This window comes from Pagrus major, chromosome 8, assembly GCF_040436345.1.
Source record: "Pagrus major chromosome 8, Pma_NU_1.0".
In the NCBI taxonomy this organism is placed as follows: Eukaryota; Metazoa; Chordata; class Actinopteri; order Spariformes; family Sparidae; genus Pagrus; species Pagrus major.
Genome location: NC_133222.1, coordinates 13,246,795 through 13,263,579, shown reverse-complemented (window position 1 = coordinate 13,263,579; position 16,785 = coordinate 13,246,795). Strand labels below are relative to the sequence as shown.

At 39.9% G+C, this 16,785-nt stretch overlaps 2 protein-coding genes across 2 annotated transcripts; one reads left to right on the top strand and one right to left on the bottom strand.

Annotated features, from left to right (window-relative positions):
• The first annotated feature begins 529 nt into the window (after positions 1–529).
• ap4e1 (adaptor related protein complex 4 subunit epsilon 1) lies at positions 530–12,649 on the top strand. Its single transcript, XM_073471422.1, has 21 exons — positions 530–820; positions 1,671–1,742; positions 1,830–1,953; positions 2,179–2,252; positions 2,334–2,455; positions 2,576–2,735; positions 2,859–3,025; positions 3,117–3,190; positions 3,286–3,408; positions 3,509–3,618; positions 3,700–3,839; positions 4,683–4,795; positions 4,915–5,033; positions 5,843–6,145; positions 7,047–7,158; positions 7,239–7,377; positions 7,473–7,731; positions 8,674–9,219; positions 9,314–9,504; positions 9,588–9,748; positions 10,471–12,649. Exons 1-21 carry the CDS (start codon positions 680–682, stop codon positions 10,629–10,631), a joined length of 3,411 nt encoding a protein of 1,136 aa, XP_073327523.1. The 5' UTR covers positions 530–679; the 3' UTR covers positions 10,632–12,649.
• Positions 12,650–13,762: 1,113 nt separating this feature from the next.
• On the bottom strand, positions 13,763–16,785 carry LOC141000652 (aromatase-like). The gene is made up of 9 exons (XM_073471421.1): positions 16,632–16,785; positions 15,646–15,796; positions 15,414–15,568; positions 15,082–15,258; positions 14,878–14,992; positions 14,677–14,791; positions 14,434–14,596; positions 14,097–14,341; positions 13,763–14,014 (listed from the first exon to the last, which is right to left on the bottom strand). Exons 1-9 carry the CDS (start codon positions 16,783–16,785, stop codon positions 13,763–13,765), a joined length of 1,527 nt encoding a protein of 508 aa, XP_073327522.1.

The following is a 16,785-nucleotide window of genomic DNA, read 5'->3' as shown; positions in this document are numbered from 1 at the left end:
CTAAAAAAACATGATGTTGACCTTCCGTATTTATGATTTTGAAACATGGTTTACCTCTCATTTTTGTTTGTTTCCAGCTGTGGAAGCCACCATGTACACATTCAGTCACTGCAGACACCCTGAACCTGTGGTCCCCCACCAGATATATAAATACAAATATATAAAAACATGTTTAAAGTGGTCAGAATGTACTCCTTTTCATGCAGTTGTCCAATGGCAGTAATTTCATATTTACTGTAATTATTTTATTGTAGTTTAGTGTACAGTTATAAAATGGACTGTTTATCAAAGCATTACAAACATAAAAAATAAACTGAGTTTTGAATATCATAACCTTTTAATTGTTGTTCTTTACCTTTTCTGATCGTTTTACAGTTATTTCCCTGTCAGCCTACAGAGCTGTGAGACCTGTCAGCTTCTGTTTTTGATTAAGGCTTCTAATAAAGTTATTCAAACACAGGCGGAAGTGACATCATCAACGAGCCTCGGCCAGTCTGCTGAATCAAAACAATGGCCGACTGGCAGGCTAGCATTTTACCTCTTGTGATCTATTTAAGTGTTTAACAGATGACTTTCACTGACTGTGTGTAATAAACTCTCACTGGGATGGATAGATGAGTTAATAAGTGGCTTTTGAAAGGAAACATTCAGCTGCCAAGCCGCGCTTCTCGCTGCCAAAATGAGCGATGTTGTGGAGAAGACCCTGACAGCTCTGCCGAGCCTCCTGTCTTTAGACTCTCAGCCTGGATCTGCAAAACTGTCCTCCACCTCAAAACTAGGAAACCTCATCAGAGGGATCACTGAGCTGACGTCCAAACATGTAAGTCTGTCTTTAAAAACTCAGGTGACATAAGAGTCAGTTGTTGATGATATGCTCTAACGTTAGCTTGCTAAGCTGCCCATGCTAACTCAAAAGAAGGTGTGTTTATAGTATGTTTTAACCCACTTGCTATATACTCAGTACTCCGCACAATACTGTGATTAGTTTTAGACTGATTTACTGACACTCTCTCGTTTTTACTATGTTATTATCATGTGTTATGTAGGTGAAATCAGAGATGTGACCATTTTGAAAACTTATCTATGTTGGTGCGTTCATGTGCTTGTGATAACCTCGGACATTTGAGATTTACAATCCACATTCACAAACTGCGTTGCATGGAGGTTAAACCTAGAAGGCAAACATGGACATGTGAAAAATAGTTTCTGGTGCTCTTAAGCCACTTCTCATGTCCTTGATGTTGTAATATGCCACAGACACGTGAATGCATCAGAAATGGGTTATGGCATCAGCTACAGCTAATGCTCACTGGGATGCATCTAAATCAAATCTCTAAAATTTGATTTTCACCGTACACTGGCACTTTACAATGGGAGAGAGTTGGCTCGCAGCTGAATGAGGTTTTCATGGTATGATAACCATCTCAGAAAATATCACAGAATACGGTATTACACACACAGTATACTGGTATTACGACTAATACACACTCTCTCCTTGAAATAATTGGTGAAAGCAGTACCTGGAGGGACTTTTCTGTTAGATCCTGAAATGTTGTTTGTGTGTATGCTCTTTCAACATAACATGATCATTAACAGCAAACAGAGCATGGTAGTGGCAATCTTAGCTGTCTCAGTGTTTGATCTTCCCTGAATGTGTTTCCCTTTTTCAGGAGGAGGAAAAACTTATTCAACAGGAACTAGCATCTATCAAAGAACAGGTGTCCTCCCCCAACACCTCCATGGTACGATTCTCCTGATTGCATAAGAAACCAGATTATTTAAATAGATCCAGTGATTCCATAAATTATTGTTTCGTTTACTTTCTTCAGAGGCAGATGAAGGAGTTGATGGTGAGAGCGATCTACTGTGAGATGCTCGGTTATGAGGCTTCATTCAGCTACATTCATGCCATCAAACTGGCTCAACAAGGCGCTGCTCTGGAGAAAAGAGTTGGTATGTTCTTTTGTAATTATTTAGAAAAGCTTACTCATTCCTCGGCATCCTCACCAAATGGTTCTGCAATACTCATTTCCAACACATGGTGCACGATTAAATATGTGATTATTTTGAGAAACTTTCTTCATTTGTCATCACAACAACTTTATTGAACTGTGAAACAGCTTCACTTCATTTTCCTGCACTGCTTTGAACAAACAAAACTTTGTGCGTGATTTGCAGGTTATCTCGCTGTGTCTTTGTTTCTGAACGAAAGTCACGAGCTGCTTCTTCTCCTTGTGAACACTGTATTAAAGGTGGGTGTTCATTTTTTTTTTACAGCATTTGTCATCTGGTGCCTGAAGAAGGGATGTTGATGTATTTTATGTTTTTTACAGGATCTTCAGAGCACAAACCTCATTGAAGTGTGCATGGCTTTAACTGTCGTAAGCCAAATGTTCCCCAAAGACATGATTCCTGCAATCCTTCCTCTAGTTGAAGAGAAACTTAATCACCCAAAGTAGGAAATGCTCTTTGCCTTTCTAGTCTGATTATGTCCACTCAAGGATGTTTATATAAGAGAATGGAAAATCTGCTTGAATGTTAGGATTTATAACGGTGTTGTCTTGCTCATTTGTAGAGAAATCATTCGCCGAAAAGCAGTCCTGGCACTGTATAAATTCTACTTAATAGCACCAAATCAAGTTCAACACATCCACAACAAGTTTCGCAAAGCTCTGTGTGACAAAGATCCTGGTGTCATGACCGCTTCACTACACATCTACGTACAGATGATCCAGGTAATTAATTATCAGGTTGTGACAGTAACTGCATTTATTGACAAAACATCATACAGCCCATCATCTTTGTTTGACTTACTGTGGTGTAATCCAGTCATATCACATATTTTTCATTTGTTACAGGAGAAGCCAGAGGCTTATAAGGACCTGACGGCAAGTTTTGTCACCATACTGAAGCAAGTGGTGGGAGGAAAACTGCCCATGGATTTTAACTATCATAGTGTCCCTGCTCCATGGCTGCAGATTCAGCTCCTCAGAATTCTATCTTTACTTGGAAAAAATGACCAGAGGTAATTAATGCTTATTTTGTCCGCCAGTGTCATGTGGTATTGTTCTGTACTCAAGTCCTTGCAAGTTGTGAGACTGTACTTTGTTTGACAGTACAAGTGAGATCATGTATGAAGTCCTTGACGAGTCTTTACGAAGAGCAGAGATGAATCATAACATCACCTATGGTATGTCAAAGTGGTATGTCAAGTTTTTTGTAAATGTGCCCGTTTGAAATCATTTAAGCACTTCAGTAATTGAACTCTCTCTTTTTTTAATCCAGCAATATTATACGAATGTGTAAAATGTATTTACACAATTCATCCCAAGTCTGATCTTTTGGAAAAAGCTGCAAAGTGCATCGGCAACTTTGTTCTCTCGCCAAAGATTAATCTCAAATATCTTGGTAAGATAAAAGAAACCTTTGATTTAAATAATTTTTTCCACCGAGCATCAATATTTCAGATATTCACTGTGATAAATTGATCAATATGGTGTCACTGTAGGCTTGAAAGCCCTCACCTACGTGGTCCAGCAGGATCCTAAACTGGCCCTGCAGCATCAGATGACCATCATAGAATGTCTCGATCATCCAGACCTCATCATCAAGCGTGAGGTGAGGCCGACTCTGGTGGAGGCTGGATTCTGAAATGTGTTTTTTCAGCATTATGCAGCTTTTTATTCTGTTTTCTTGTAGACACTGGAGTTGCTCTTTCGCATCACTAATGCCCAGAATGTCACAGTCATTGTTGAGAAGATGCTGGATTTTCTGCGCATCAGTGAAGACGACTACACTACCATTGACCTGGTGGGGAAGGTGGCAGAACTGGCAGAAAAATATCCTTCTGAGTTTGTTGATCATACTAAAAACAGGAGACAGCACTCTATGTTAAATGTATACCAGGAACATGTAAGTCACAAACTGAGTGCTTACTGGAGTTGCTTCACTGTTCTGAGAAGCAAATCACACTTAGCCTCATCTCGTATATCATTCTGAATGTCTTTCAACACAGATCTTATGACAATGACTGATGATTAATTATAGTGTACAGTATAACTTTAAAATGTTGGCATCTTAGTACATTTCTTGAAACCTACTGTCCCTCTTTGCTGCAGCTTTTCACTGGACTTAAACACACAGACCAGACTGGGTATTTTATCAAGCCCTCAAAAACCAAGATACCTTTTGTTTTATAAGATTGGAAGCTGGCAGTCTTAGAGAACAAGACCATTGGTTCTTCTAACAAATAAAAGATTGACAAACTCTGCTGTCTTTGAAGTTGAATTAACTTAACTTTTCACAAGTTTCACCAATGAACACATATTTGATTAAGAACAAAGTCAGCGAAACCCGTGAGAAAGCGTGTTCTGGGACACTATTTTTATCAGTGGAACATTAAGACATCTATGACTCACGTCATTAGTCACCAGTGTAAGTCTCATGACTTATGCTAGTGGGTCAAGGCCTAAATGATAACTTATCATCTGTAACTGTGTTTAAGCCATGCTGAAGCTACTGGTGAAGCTGAACTAAACATATCATTTAAAAGACCAGTGTGTAGCATATTATATTCAGTTTCAGGGGTAGACCCCCTTAAATCCACAGACTGGACCTTTAAATTATTTCTGAATTTAAAACCAGAAACGCTGTTTTATTTTTTTTCCTATAAACCTTCATACATATGCCCCAGACAATGAGTGGTTCATTGAGACCATGAACACGGTGTTTTCAGTGGGTGGAGACATGATGCAGCCTGACATCCCAAACAGTTTCCTTAAACTGCTGTCTGAGGGTGAGATAGCCACACACTCAGTTTTTTCTCTAGTGTTGCTGTGTTGTAAAATTTGAGTTCAGTAATTTGACACGGGTATTGATTTTGATTGATTGGCTAATTTCTCATTAATGGCTCAGGGTTTGACAGCGTGGAGGAAGACAGGAAGTTGAGGCTGTTTGCTGTGGATTCATATGTTTCTCTGCTGCAAGGAGAGCCTGATAAACTGCCACAGCGCTTCCTCCAAGTCATCAGCTGGGTGAGTGCTGTTAAAACAATGAACATTATTTGTGCTGTTTGTATAATTCTTCTGTAATTGCATGGACACGAAGCAGAAGAAGAAAAGGGAACACAAAGTTTGGTTTAAAGCCTGCATTACCATTTACTTTAAAATAAGCAAGCATTAAAAACAACAGTAACTATAAGACGAGATGAAAATACAAATGCATTTCATTGGACATTGGGAAGGGGGCGCCCTCGGAGCACATTTGGTAGAGCGTCCTCAGCAGTGGCCCTTAGCTGCATTTAATTCCCTCTCTCCCTTCCCCATCTCCTGTCACACTCTAAGCTGTCGTATCGTTATAAACACTAAAAGCTAAAGAAATAATTTTTAAGAAAATGAGTGGATAAAAAACATTGGTAAGAATATCTACTGGAAAATAGAGCAAGAACTGTAAAGAGAAAAATTTCAGTTTAAAAGATCATGAAGACTAAGTTGGCCTGATTTCTTCAGGTACGTCATTCAAATCATAGTTTGTAATTCAGACAACAAAAGCAGTCATGATGGTGCATCTCCTGATGTCAATTTGATGTATATGTGGCGGCCTAAATATCCAAGATGGAGACACATGAGTTAATTTAACGCGCAAAGTTCACAGTAGTTGAAACAAAATGAGGTGCTAACATGAAATGATATTTTCTAAATCTTTGACGGATAAAGATATTTCATCTCCGTACTCCTCTACCTCACCTTTGAAATGTATCTTCCTTCATAATAGGCAGCATACTATACAGTGACATTCTCTGTATTATTGAACTGATGTTTTGCCCCGTTGCTGCCATGTACAGGTCCTTGGTGAATACTCCTATTTGAAGGAGGAACTTCAACCAACCGCAGTCCTGAGGCTGCTGGCCAAACTGTTGGACATGAAGAACACCAGCAGTGAAACAAAGAGCTGGATCCTCATGGCGATGACCAAGCTCTGTGATGGTGAGGCAGGTGTTTCTGTGGCTCAGGAGGTTTCTGAAACATACAGCAGCTCCTTGGACACAGTGCTGAGACAGAGGGCTCATGAGCTGCAGTACCTCAGCCAAAATCCTGAGCTACGAACCAGGGTGCTACCTCGAGACGCCGGCCCGGAACCCCTGGAGGTAACATACAAACATTCAGGGCTGCACAGTTACAGTAACGATGTTTAAGTGAACGGTATTAAGTCATTGTAATGTTGCAGTGGTGTATTGAAAACGTGGGAACTTTTAGTTTGACTTTGCGGTCAGAATTTGGTTTAAGATGCCAAAAACAATAAAACGGAAACAGATTTAGCTCTTGGAACCACAGCAGATGATGTCACTTTGTGGTTTCTCCTCTCTGGCACGGTGAGTGCACATTATCTGATGTTTGGAAACAAAACCTGCAGACACTTGTCCTCCGTGACACACAGTTGGTTAGATCAAAGACAGTAATCATCAAAATAATGGGGATCATAAATTTGTTTGTAATGAAAGCAACTGTTTTGACATGTCTCGATTAGTCTGTTGGGTTGGGTTTACCACAGAACTCCATTCAGTAACAGACACAGTTTCAGTCAGAGAGAACAAGAGTAATATCCTAAACAAATAAAGCTGCTAAAGCCAAGAATGGCTGTGCTTGCAGTAATTGTTTTAATGCCATTATCTCAAGATCACAAGTTTATTATTTTGTTATTTTGACCAAACAAGCTTTGTTATCTTTAGATAAGGAGACAATGATCTTGAGAAAACAAAAGTTGTTTTGCTGTGAAATCTGCCTTTTGTTAACTTGAGATAACAGGATATATTAACCCTTTATCACAAAAAAACAAGCTTTGTTACGTTGAGATAGAGAAATAATTCACATGTGATCTCGAGATTACAGCATAAAAAAATAATTGTGAGCATGCCGGAGATATATTTGCAAGCACTCACATTTAACATCTAAAGTTTGCAGGTCCTGTAGAACCTTTGCCAATCTTCAATCCATCTTCTCATCACCGTTAAAGGAGAAGTTCAAACTTGCAGTTGTTGTTGGTTTCAGGTGGATTCCTCTCTGTCATTTCTTGATGGATTTGTGTCAGAGGCGTTGGCTGCTGGCGCTGCTCCATACAAGCCTCCTCATCAAAGGCAGGAGGAACTAGCTCAGGGAAAAGGTAGGATCCATTAAAGTTCTCAAACGGTTTGGCAGCACTGCCTTGTATTGGTTTGTTCTTGACTGTGATGTGTGCTGCAGCGTTGAGCCTGGAGCCATACGGCCTGTCCCTGCCTATCAGCATGTCCTCCTGCAGCATTGCAGACAGACAGTCTCCTACACTGTTGTCCATCAGCTCTGGGCTGTCAGGCGATAGCACTGATCTCTCACTTAAAGGAGGGTATGTAGACACATGGTGCATGCTGTCTGAATTAAAACACTTTAAACACAAATGCATGTCTGATTAAGAACTCATTTTTTTTATTTTTGTTTCAGCTCTACAACTCTGAAGCTGGATGGTGTGAAGAGGGTGTGGGGGAAGGAGGGCTATCTGGTGCAGAGGGAATCTCTGGAGGAGGCAGCAGCTCAGGTAGAGGTTCCCAGTCCACTGCGGTCACCCAGCCAGCAGGGAGAGGCTGACCGCTCACACAGCCAGGCACCCATTCCAATACCGACCCCTGAGCCTGAACAAGAGAAACAGCAGCTGGCCTCTTCGCTGTTCGTCGGCCTGAGTTCCCACAGCTCTGTGTCACTGGTGAGCATTTCTGTTTGAGGTACAGCTGCATGACATGAAGTAGAGGAGCAGGGTGTGACAATTTTTTCCGATGTTATAATTCCAATATGAGATTAAATAAAGCTTTCATCCCCTTCTTCTGGCAGCTGAAGTCATCCACTGTGAAGCAGCTGCAGACATGTTATAGGAATCTGATAGTCCTGAGTGTTAACATTTTTTTGAATAAAGGAGCACTAAGGCTGCCAGTAACAACTATTTTCATTATTGATTAATCTGCCAGTGTGCCTGGTCTATAAAATGTCAGAAAATTATGAAAAATCTTTGAAGACAGAGCCAGAGTGACATCTCCAAATAAGAGCTGCTCGATTAATCAATAAGTTGTCAACTATTAGTTATTATTATAAGTTATTCTCAATTTATTTTGACAATAGATTAATCATTTGGAGTAATTTTTTATGATTTTTTTTTTCCAAAAAAAAGTCAAAATTCTCTTCCAGCTTCTTAAATGTGAATATTTTCTGGTTTCTTTCCTCCTCTATGAACGTAAACTGAATATCTTTGGTTTGTGGACAAAACAAGACATTTGATGATGTCATCTTGGGCTGAGTGACATTTTTCATCATTGACTACTCAAGAAAATAATCCCAGATTGATTGACCATGAATTTTTTTTTTACTTGCAGCTCTACTGCTTGTTATACCCGATCAAAAGCCCAAATGCCAAAGATATTTATTTACATGTTAGACGAAGAAAAGCAGCGAATCCTCACAATTTAGATGCTGGACACACTAAATGTTTGTCATCTTGGTTTGAAAATGACTAAAACAATAAATCAGTAATCAAAATAATTGATGAATGATGGTGATATTGCAGCCCTTTGCAATGTTAATTGTTCCACCTTCTAACAGTGATTCATTATGCCTTACTACAAATGTGCATCTGTGCATCTTTTCCTTCAAACAGATGGGAAAATCAGAGCCGACACCCCAGAGATTCAGGAGAAAAGCCAAAAGCCCGAGCTCGTCCTCGGATGCCAGTGAGCGAATCTCCAACTCCCTCGTCTCTTCTACGAGCACGGTGGATAACTTGCTGTGTGACAACCTCCTTGACACCTCAGAATTGGCCGTTTCTTCACCCTCACTGACATCCCAGCTCTCTCAGGGCCTCACTACTGCAAACGGCACCTGTGATGTACAATTAACAGATAGTGACGTAAAGGGAAGTAGCCCCTCTCTCGTTAGGGATAATGGTGTTGCTGTAGCTGCTGATTCAACTCCACACAAAGACCTGGACAGGCCTAAAGACTTGTGTTTCAGTTCTCATCTTCCTGCAGAGCTTTCTGGACTGTCCCACTCTGAAATCACTCCTCTGTGCTCAGACCAAAGCCTGGATCTCTCAGTCTGTCATGTGCAGAAAGAGGAGTATTTAGCGCTAGTTATTTTCATGTACAACTCCTCTTCCTCTGACATTCAACAGATACTACTTGAAGTTGATTCTGATGAACTTGAGGTACAGTAATTATTGAGCAAAAAACTTATTCATGACATCTTTTACTCTCATATCATTCATATTAAAAGGTGTTTTCTTGTAATGTTCGTTTCAGGTGTCCTGTGTGTGTGACAGTGCAGTGCAGGAGGTGAGAAGCCTCAGTGTTGCAGTGTGTCAGTATTCTCTGACAGTGAAGAGGCCTTCAGTCCATGTTGAAGTGGTTGGGATGGTTTCGTACCAGTTGCCTGTTGGGACGCATCAGTCAGCGCAGTTCTCATACAAACTGCCTCTAACCAGCTTCATCAGGTGAAATATCTTCTTCCTTTTACCCCAGGTATATCTGTGCAGGGACGATAGTTGCTGACAGTAATTTCACATGTTTCTTTTAGACCACTGACTGTGTCCACAGAGGAGTACGGGAAAATGTGGCTGGACTTCTCTAATGATACAAAGCAGAACCTGACACTGATAAGTGATGGGCAGGAATCTCTCACAGCCACTCTGAATGTGCTGAAGAAGAAACTTCAGCTTCATGTCGTGGAAATCATAGGTGAAGGAACATTTGATTGCCAGACTAAAATGTCAAAGAAGGGAAATGCTTCTGTTCCACGAGAAAAATATACAAATACAAGAAATACATGGTTGATGAACAGTTATTTATACATAAATACATTCATCCCATGTGTCATGTCATATACTTACACAGACACACACACATACACACACACACACAATAGAACAATGTTTGTTTACAATAAGCTCCAGGTAGAAACCCCTGCATCGCGCGCTAGCTTACATATAATTGAATTGTCTTTTTTCATGATGTTATTTCCAAGTGCACTTCTACTTCATCTAAAATGCATGTGGATTATGCATGTAAGTTTATTTAACAGAGGATATTACACACATTGTTTATTACCTTGTTTATTGTTTATGTATATTGGAGAAGCAATGCAACCTATGCATGGAATATAGAGCATCAAACTAAAGCAGATATGCAGCCCCTGGTTAGTCTTTTAACATCTTTACAAATGTGTAAGAGTACACAGTCACAGTCTCAACTCAAGGCCCACACACTCACTGACTGTTAAGTCATTAGTTTTGTTTGGAAGGCATCTCCCAGCATAATAGACTGTATGCATTTTAAAAACAGACATACATACATATGTGAAAGTGCAGTGGTGTTTCAGTATTTGAACAATATGTTGACACCCTACACTTGTCATGTGTTTTACTTTATTAGTGAGTAACCTTCTTTATTTTTCCCTACAGGTATGGAAGGGATTGTAGCTTGCCGGCTCCTCCAGGATCAGCCATGTCTGATGCACTGTCGTGTGCATGCGGGAACACTGGCGGTGTGGCTGCGCTCTCCAGTCCCTGACCTGCCCGACTGCCTGATCTACCACTGTCAGAGAGCTTTACAGGAGCACTGAGCCCCGACTGCAATGCCTCCACAGACACCACTGAGCAACCCCACCACCTTACCCACGGAAGGTACACAGAGCAGTAGTGCAGAACAGAACAGGAGACAGTGCAGAGCATCTGATGTTGTGCATTCTCATCTTTATATAAGTTTGGTTTACCATTTTTCGCTCTCTTCCGCTATACGATAAACAGTAGGATTTCTTTTCTCCACGAATCATTTGTTTTGAACTATTGAACTGGTGGACTCATTCTTAGGATCACAATTGTTTGAAAGTCATGGCTGGAAAGAAGCTCGGGGCCAAGAGATTATGTTGTAGCATTCTGTATGATGTTTCAGAAAAACACTAACGTGTCTTAAAATGATGACAGGGCTCCATGAGGACTTGAAAACTTGATTGAGAGTGAAATTAATACTAAGTATGATATTCTCAGTATAAGGGGAGACTCATGAATCTCTTCAATTATTTTTTGTGCGACCAGTTCTGCATCATTTTATGAAATCAACTCCATTTTCTAGGTTAGAACTAGGGCTGCATGATACTGGGAAAAGTGACTTTGAAGTATTTACTAACTGCGACAGTATCGGCTGGTAATGTTTTCACCTTGGGAGTCTGCGTGTTTCATCATGGCAAAAAGGTGGTCCTGGAGATGCCTTTTGTACTGGCAACCGCAACAGAAGCAGTTTTTTAAGTACTTTGCAAGGTGTTTATTTGTCTGTGGACAGGTTTTTGTCAGTGCCATCACGTCACAACCGTGCAAGATGCAGACATTAAACTTTACAGGTGTGTTGTTGAGATAGAAATGACACTAGACTTTGAATATCTTTGTGGTCTGACCCTTTAGTAATGAGTACTATCAGACAGACTTCTATTGTAGATTAATCATGGAAATTGAGAACTGTGCAAGTTTTCCTTTTGTATCAAGCAGCAAAGAAGTTAATTTGCCTTTCACTTGACATCCTGCGATGTGACTATTGAGCATGTGCACATTGTGATGTCGATGCTGAAACTATACATTGTGCATCCCTACTTAGAACAATCATAACAGCGAAGCTCATTTGGATTTAAGTCAGACAAAAACATAAATGTTAATCTTCACTTAGCATCTTGAAGCATCTCATTTCTGTTATAAACTACTTTTTTCAATTATTTTCGAGCTCATCAGTTCTGACTGAAGCAATACTGATTGAAATGAAAAGAATGTACCAAATTAATTGTTCATTATTGCTGGTATGAACTTGGACAAACCATTATAGGAGAATTTAAAGTACACTAAACTCTTCAAGTAATATTCGGGGGAAAGCTGCTTTTCAAGAAACCTGCTCGTCTTCACTGCTGAAGTAAAAAGAAGTTTACATGCTGTTTGGATTATGCTGACATTAACCTCTGACTGCAGCAGTTACATGTATTTCTTACACATATGATGAAAGTATTTGGTGTTAATGTATTAATGAGGATCTCACTCTGCGCTGTCCATGTTGCTCATTTGTCATCATGATGGAGAAGCATTTCAGTTTTCATGTCTTGCAGATGCTTCCTTCTTTCTGTGTGATTGATTATCTATGCACTCATGTGTCTGGTCCGTCAGTTTGGGTGATTGGTGGATTTTAGTGGTCTTTGATTATTATATTTTTGTATCAATGCAGTATTAAAAACATATTTATTGGATTTATATTCTTACAGAAAATATTTTATATTCATTTCTCTGAAAGAAAAAAGAAATCCTTGTGCTTCATGTACTGTTTGATTGTGCTGTTTCAGGTTTGATTTGGCTCAGCCTGTTTTATTTAATTCAGCCTGAGGGAAAAGTTTACTTTTGCTCCTTTTTTTTTGCCTGTGTTCTGATTTGAAGCACAGCGTGAAGCTAACAATGTGTCCAAATCTCAACTTTAACCCAACGCCTTACGTTCTAATGCCAAGGTGGCGTGTTTGATTTGTGCCTGTGGTACAGAGAAAATCATTGTTTCTTAGAGTGCCTGTCACTACATTCTGCTAACTTATGAATAAATTCAACACGTGTAAATTCACTGGATTTTGACTCGATGATTATTCATGAAACAGATGTTGTGGTGTGGAACGACTTAAAGCACATTAGCTCAGTAAAGAAAGATTCTCCGATGTTTTTTTTTCTCTTGTGTGACATTAACTACATGGAAAACAACATTAGTAATGTTTGAGTTGTACATTTCTATTCACTGAGACCCTAAAATGAAGTATTCTCAACCTCTGATCAAAAACCTTTTTGAAATACAGATTTAACATGAGAGAACAATATGACATGGTAAGGCTAATGAGTTTTACCTCATACTAATGTTTACAAACCTAATATATTACTTTTCCAGTATGTACTGAAATTATAACCTGATGATTACATCTAACACTACTCCCTATCCCATATTTTAAAAGTCCAGTGTGTAGGAGTTAGGGGGCATCTATTGGTAGAAATGGAACATAATAATGTTTTCATTAGTTTATAATCACCTGAAACTAAGAATCTCGTGTTTTTGTTACCTTAGAATAAACGTTTTATATCTACACAGAGAGCGGGTCCTCTTCCATGGACAGAAAATCATGCTGCCATCTGCTCTGTGTCAACTTAAAGGAACAGTTCACCCCAAAATCAAGACTACATATTTATCCTTTTACCTGTAGTTCTATTTATCCATTTAGATTGTGATCTTGAGATAAAGGCTGTAGCGATGTCTGCTTATCTGGAATGAACTATTTGATGCTCAGCTTGTGGTGCTAAAAGTGCCACAAAAAAAAGTAAAAAGCTCAACTGTGATGTCTCTTTCCAGAAATCTAGATGGATAAATAGCACTACAGGTCAGAGAAAAAATATGTATTTTTGATTTTGGGATGAACTGTCCCTTTAAACCCTAAACCATAGTCGGTAAATGTTGTCAAAGTTGGCAAAGCATCTGCTGTAACATCTCAAATTTAGTGTTTACTTGATCTTGGAAAAAAACCCTAACAAATATAAAACAATGAAAATCCAGAATAAAAGAGTTTTTTTTTTTTCACATTTGTATAATCTCTGTCAGAGAATATTAGCAGTTTGGTTGGCCCCTTCCCTTTATTGCTATATACTTCAACATATTTATACTTGGTAGTTTCCACCAGGATGTAACCTCTGTGTCTCAGTGCCGACTGTGTGGACTTTGTATCGCTCGAGGGATAAAGCGCATGGCCAGGCTGTGCTCGTCCTCCACGGGCTGCTGCGACAGATTGTTGGTCTGCCTGATGCTGTTGAGGGTGCAGCCTTGGCGAGGACACACAGTGTAACGAGACAACAGAGTGACCAGGATGGCCTTCATCATCACCGTGGCGATGTGTTTGCCCACGCAGGAACGAGGCCCGCAGCCAAAGGGCTGGAAGAAACGACTGGGCACCTGGCAGACAGAGGAGGTAAAGACTCAGCTGTTGGTTTGTGTTTCTGGAGCCACATATTATTAGCCATTAGCCACAACTTACTGTTTTCTCAAAGTTCATCAGGCTGAACTCTTTGGGTTTTGGGAAGAATTCTTCTGTCTTATGCATTAGGCCAATGTTAAGAATGATGTTGGTTCCTTTTCTAATTTTAGTGCCTTCGATGATGTCATCCTTCAGAGCTTTCCGCATCGTGAAATCAACCACAGGGTGAAACCTCATGGACTCATTGATGAAACTCTCCAGCACCCCCAGGCTTTGATAATCGATGTTTTCTGCCCCTTTTTCACCTGGTAAAGAAAATGCAGCATTTGTGAATTGTTGAAATTGTTTTATGTGTTATGGAGCAAAAGTGAGATTATTAATGCACAAATGCATTTACTCAAGACCGTGTTCATCTCCTCCACTAGCCTCAGCTCTACATCTGGGTTTTGTTTCAGCAGCATCAACATGAAGAAGAGGCTGATGGAAAGTGTGTCAGGGGCTGCGATCACCATCTCCAGCACACACTGCCTGACGTTGTCTGCTGAAATCTCGCCGTGGCTCTGTTTAAAAACAGAATGTGAGTTTGCAGCAAACACATGACATCAACTCTGTGACATAAGTAGTTTAGATTAGGACAAACCTGAGCAAAGATAAGCTCTGTTGCAAAGTCAAGATCATCCTCCAACTTCTCAGAATCATTTATCATCTTTCTTTTAATGTCAAGAAGGCTCTCCATCACGTCTTGCAGCTCCTGGCTGTAGGCGCAAAAAGCAACAATAAATATTAAGTTGAGGAAATCACAAGACAAATGTTGAATTACTCTGATGTGTGAGGATCTTACGCTGCTCTCTTATGCTTGTTGTACAGCCATCCAATCTTAAAGAATATGTCAGGTTTTATTAAAACTGTCTGCCAGGTCTCAAAGTAGCTGTGGATTTTCACGAGCAAGTCCTTCTCTGAGTTATGAGGAACAAAAACAGAGTCAGGAGCTGCAGGCGTCTGGAATATTGGAACTGGAAATATTAACAGTGAAAATGCAGCTGACCGTTGAGCGGCACCCTGAGGAAAAGCCTGTTGGAGATGTCGACCACTATGGCTCTCAGCAGATTGAGAGAGTCCACATGTCCAGAGGGGTCGGTCATCTCCTGCAGACAGTCCAGGTGTTTGGCTGTGGAGCTCACACAGATTCCCACTGTCCTCTGGAGACCGGGGCCTGACAGAGCTGTGAAACGACCGTGAAACTGTACAGTAATTCTCATACAGTGACGCAGTGTTAAAGCAGGGGTTGGACTTGTTTTTGTTAGCTTGTCAGAGTAGAGACATTGTGCAGAAAGAGAGGTGAAATAAGGCACCAGTCAGTGTAAGTCAATTACTCACCTTTAGAAAAATACGTCCTCACTTTTTTCCACAGTTCAATGTCACTGTTGAAAATGATCCCCCTCCTTTCCATCCCGACACACTCCAGCCCTGCTTTGCTCCCAAATCTGGCTGTATAGTGGGCGCTCCGCAGGACATGATACACTGCTGAAGACCTGCAGACGGAGCCAGGCTTTTACTTATTACGGATTTATGGGATAAACTGTGAGTGGAAAGATCTCAAAAGACTTGCCCGCTCAGAATGATGGTCTCCTCGCCATTAATCCAGACCCTCACGATGCTGCCGTATTTGTTGTTGTAATAGTTGCACGCAGTTCCTATCCCAGTCCAGATGAATCTGCTGTAAGAGAGGATCGGGCCGAGTCCTGACATGAAGGAAGGACCTGGTGGAAAGAAACAGGTAATGATCGAAGACATAATAGATGGATAATAATGGAAGAAGGACTCAGCTCTTGTACTCAAGTAAAAGTAGCAATACCAAAGTGAAGAAATACTCTCTTACAAGTAAAAGTTAAATTAATTATAAAAAGTTAATCTTTTCTTTTGCACTTAAACATTTTTTTTTTTTTTATTAAAAATGCTAAATTATTAGTATCAAAATACACAAAAGTACCAAAAGTATAAATTCCTATTGTTCAGAATGGCCCATTTCATAATACATAGATTATGATTATTGATTAATTAATATGTTCATCACTTTAATGTTGAAGTAAAGGTGGTTAAATATATAGTTTATCGGTCGGCTAGTTTCTTAATTTCCACCAAGGGATAAATAAAGTTGTAAATTATAAAATAACATCATAATTTATGTTTTGAATATATTTTGTATCATTGAACTCAATCCTCAAGCAAGTACAAAGTCAAGTTTTTAATTAAATGTAAAAAAGCAAATGTGACATTTTTGCCTCTGAGTTGAGTAGAAATATGCAGAAGAATGGAGCAGAAGTTAAAGTAGCATAAAAATGTCAATTGTCAAGTAAAGTATAAGTAACTCACAATTGCATAGTAATTGTAATGTGATGCAGAAAAAAATACTTTGTCTCTAAATGATCTGTCACTATTTACAGTACAAAACACTTAGAAAGAAACTCTTTAAAACAGGTATTTCTCATGGTTTTCTTTATATTTCTCTCTGCTTTACACCTAAAGTCACTTGTACATGTGGATCTAACTATACAAGACACTGTACACGACAGAACAGAAGTTGAAGTCTGTGACCTGGTATATGTGACCGGTGTGTTCGGCTCCAGGCGGTGATGAGCAGCAGCAGCAGCAGCAGCAGAAGAAGAAGCAGAACGGTGCTGACATCAGACGCTGCATCAGCCGCCGTGGGGCCGATGGTGAGTATCTCCAGCAGCATCATCGTGTTCAT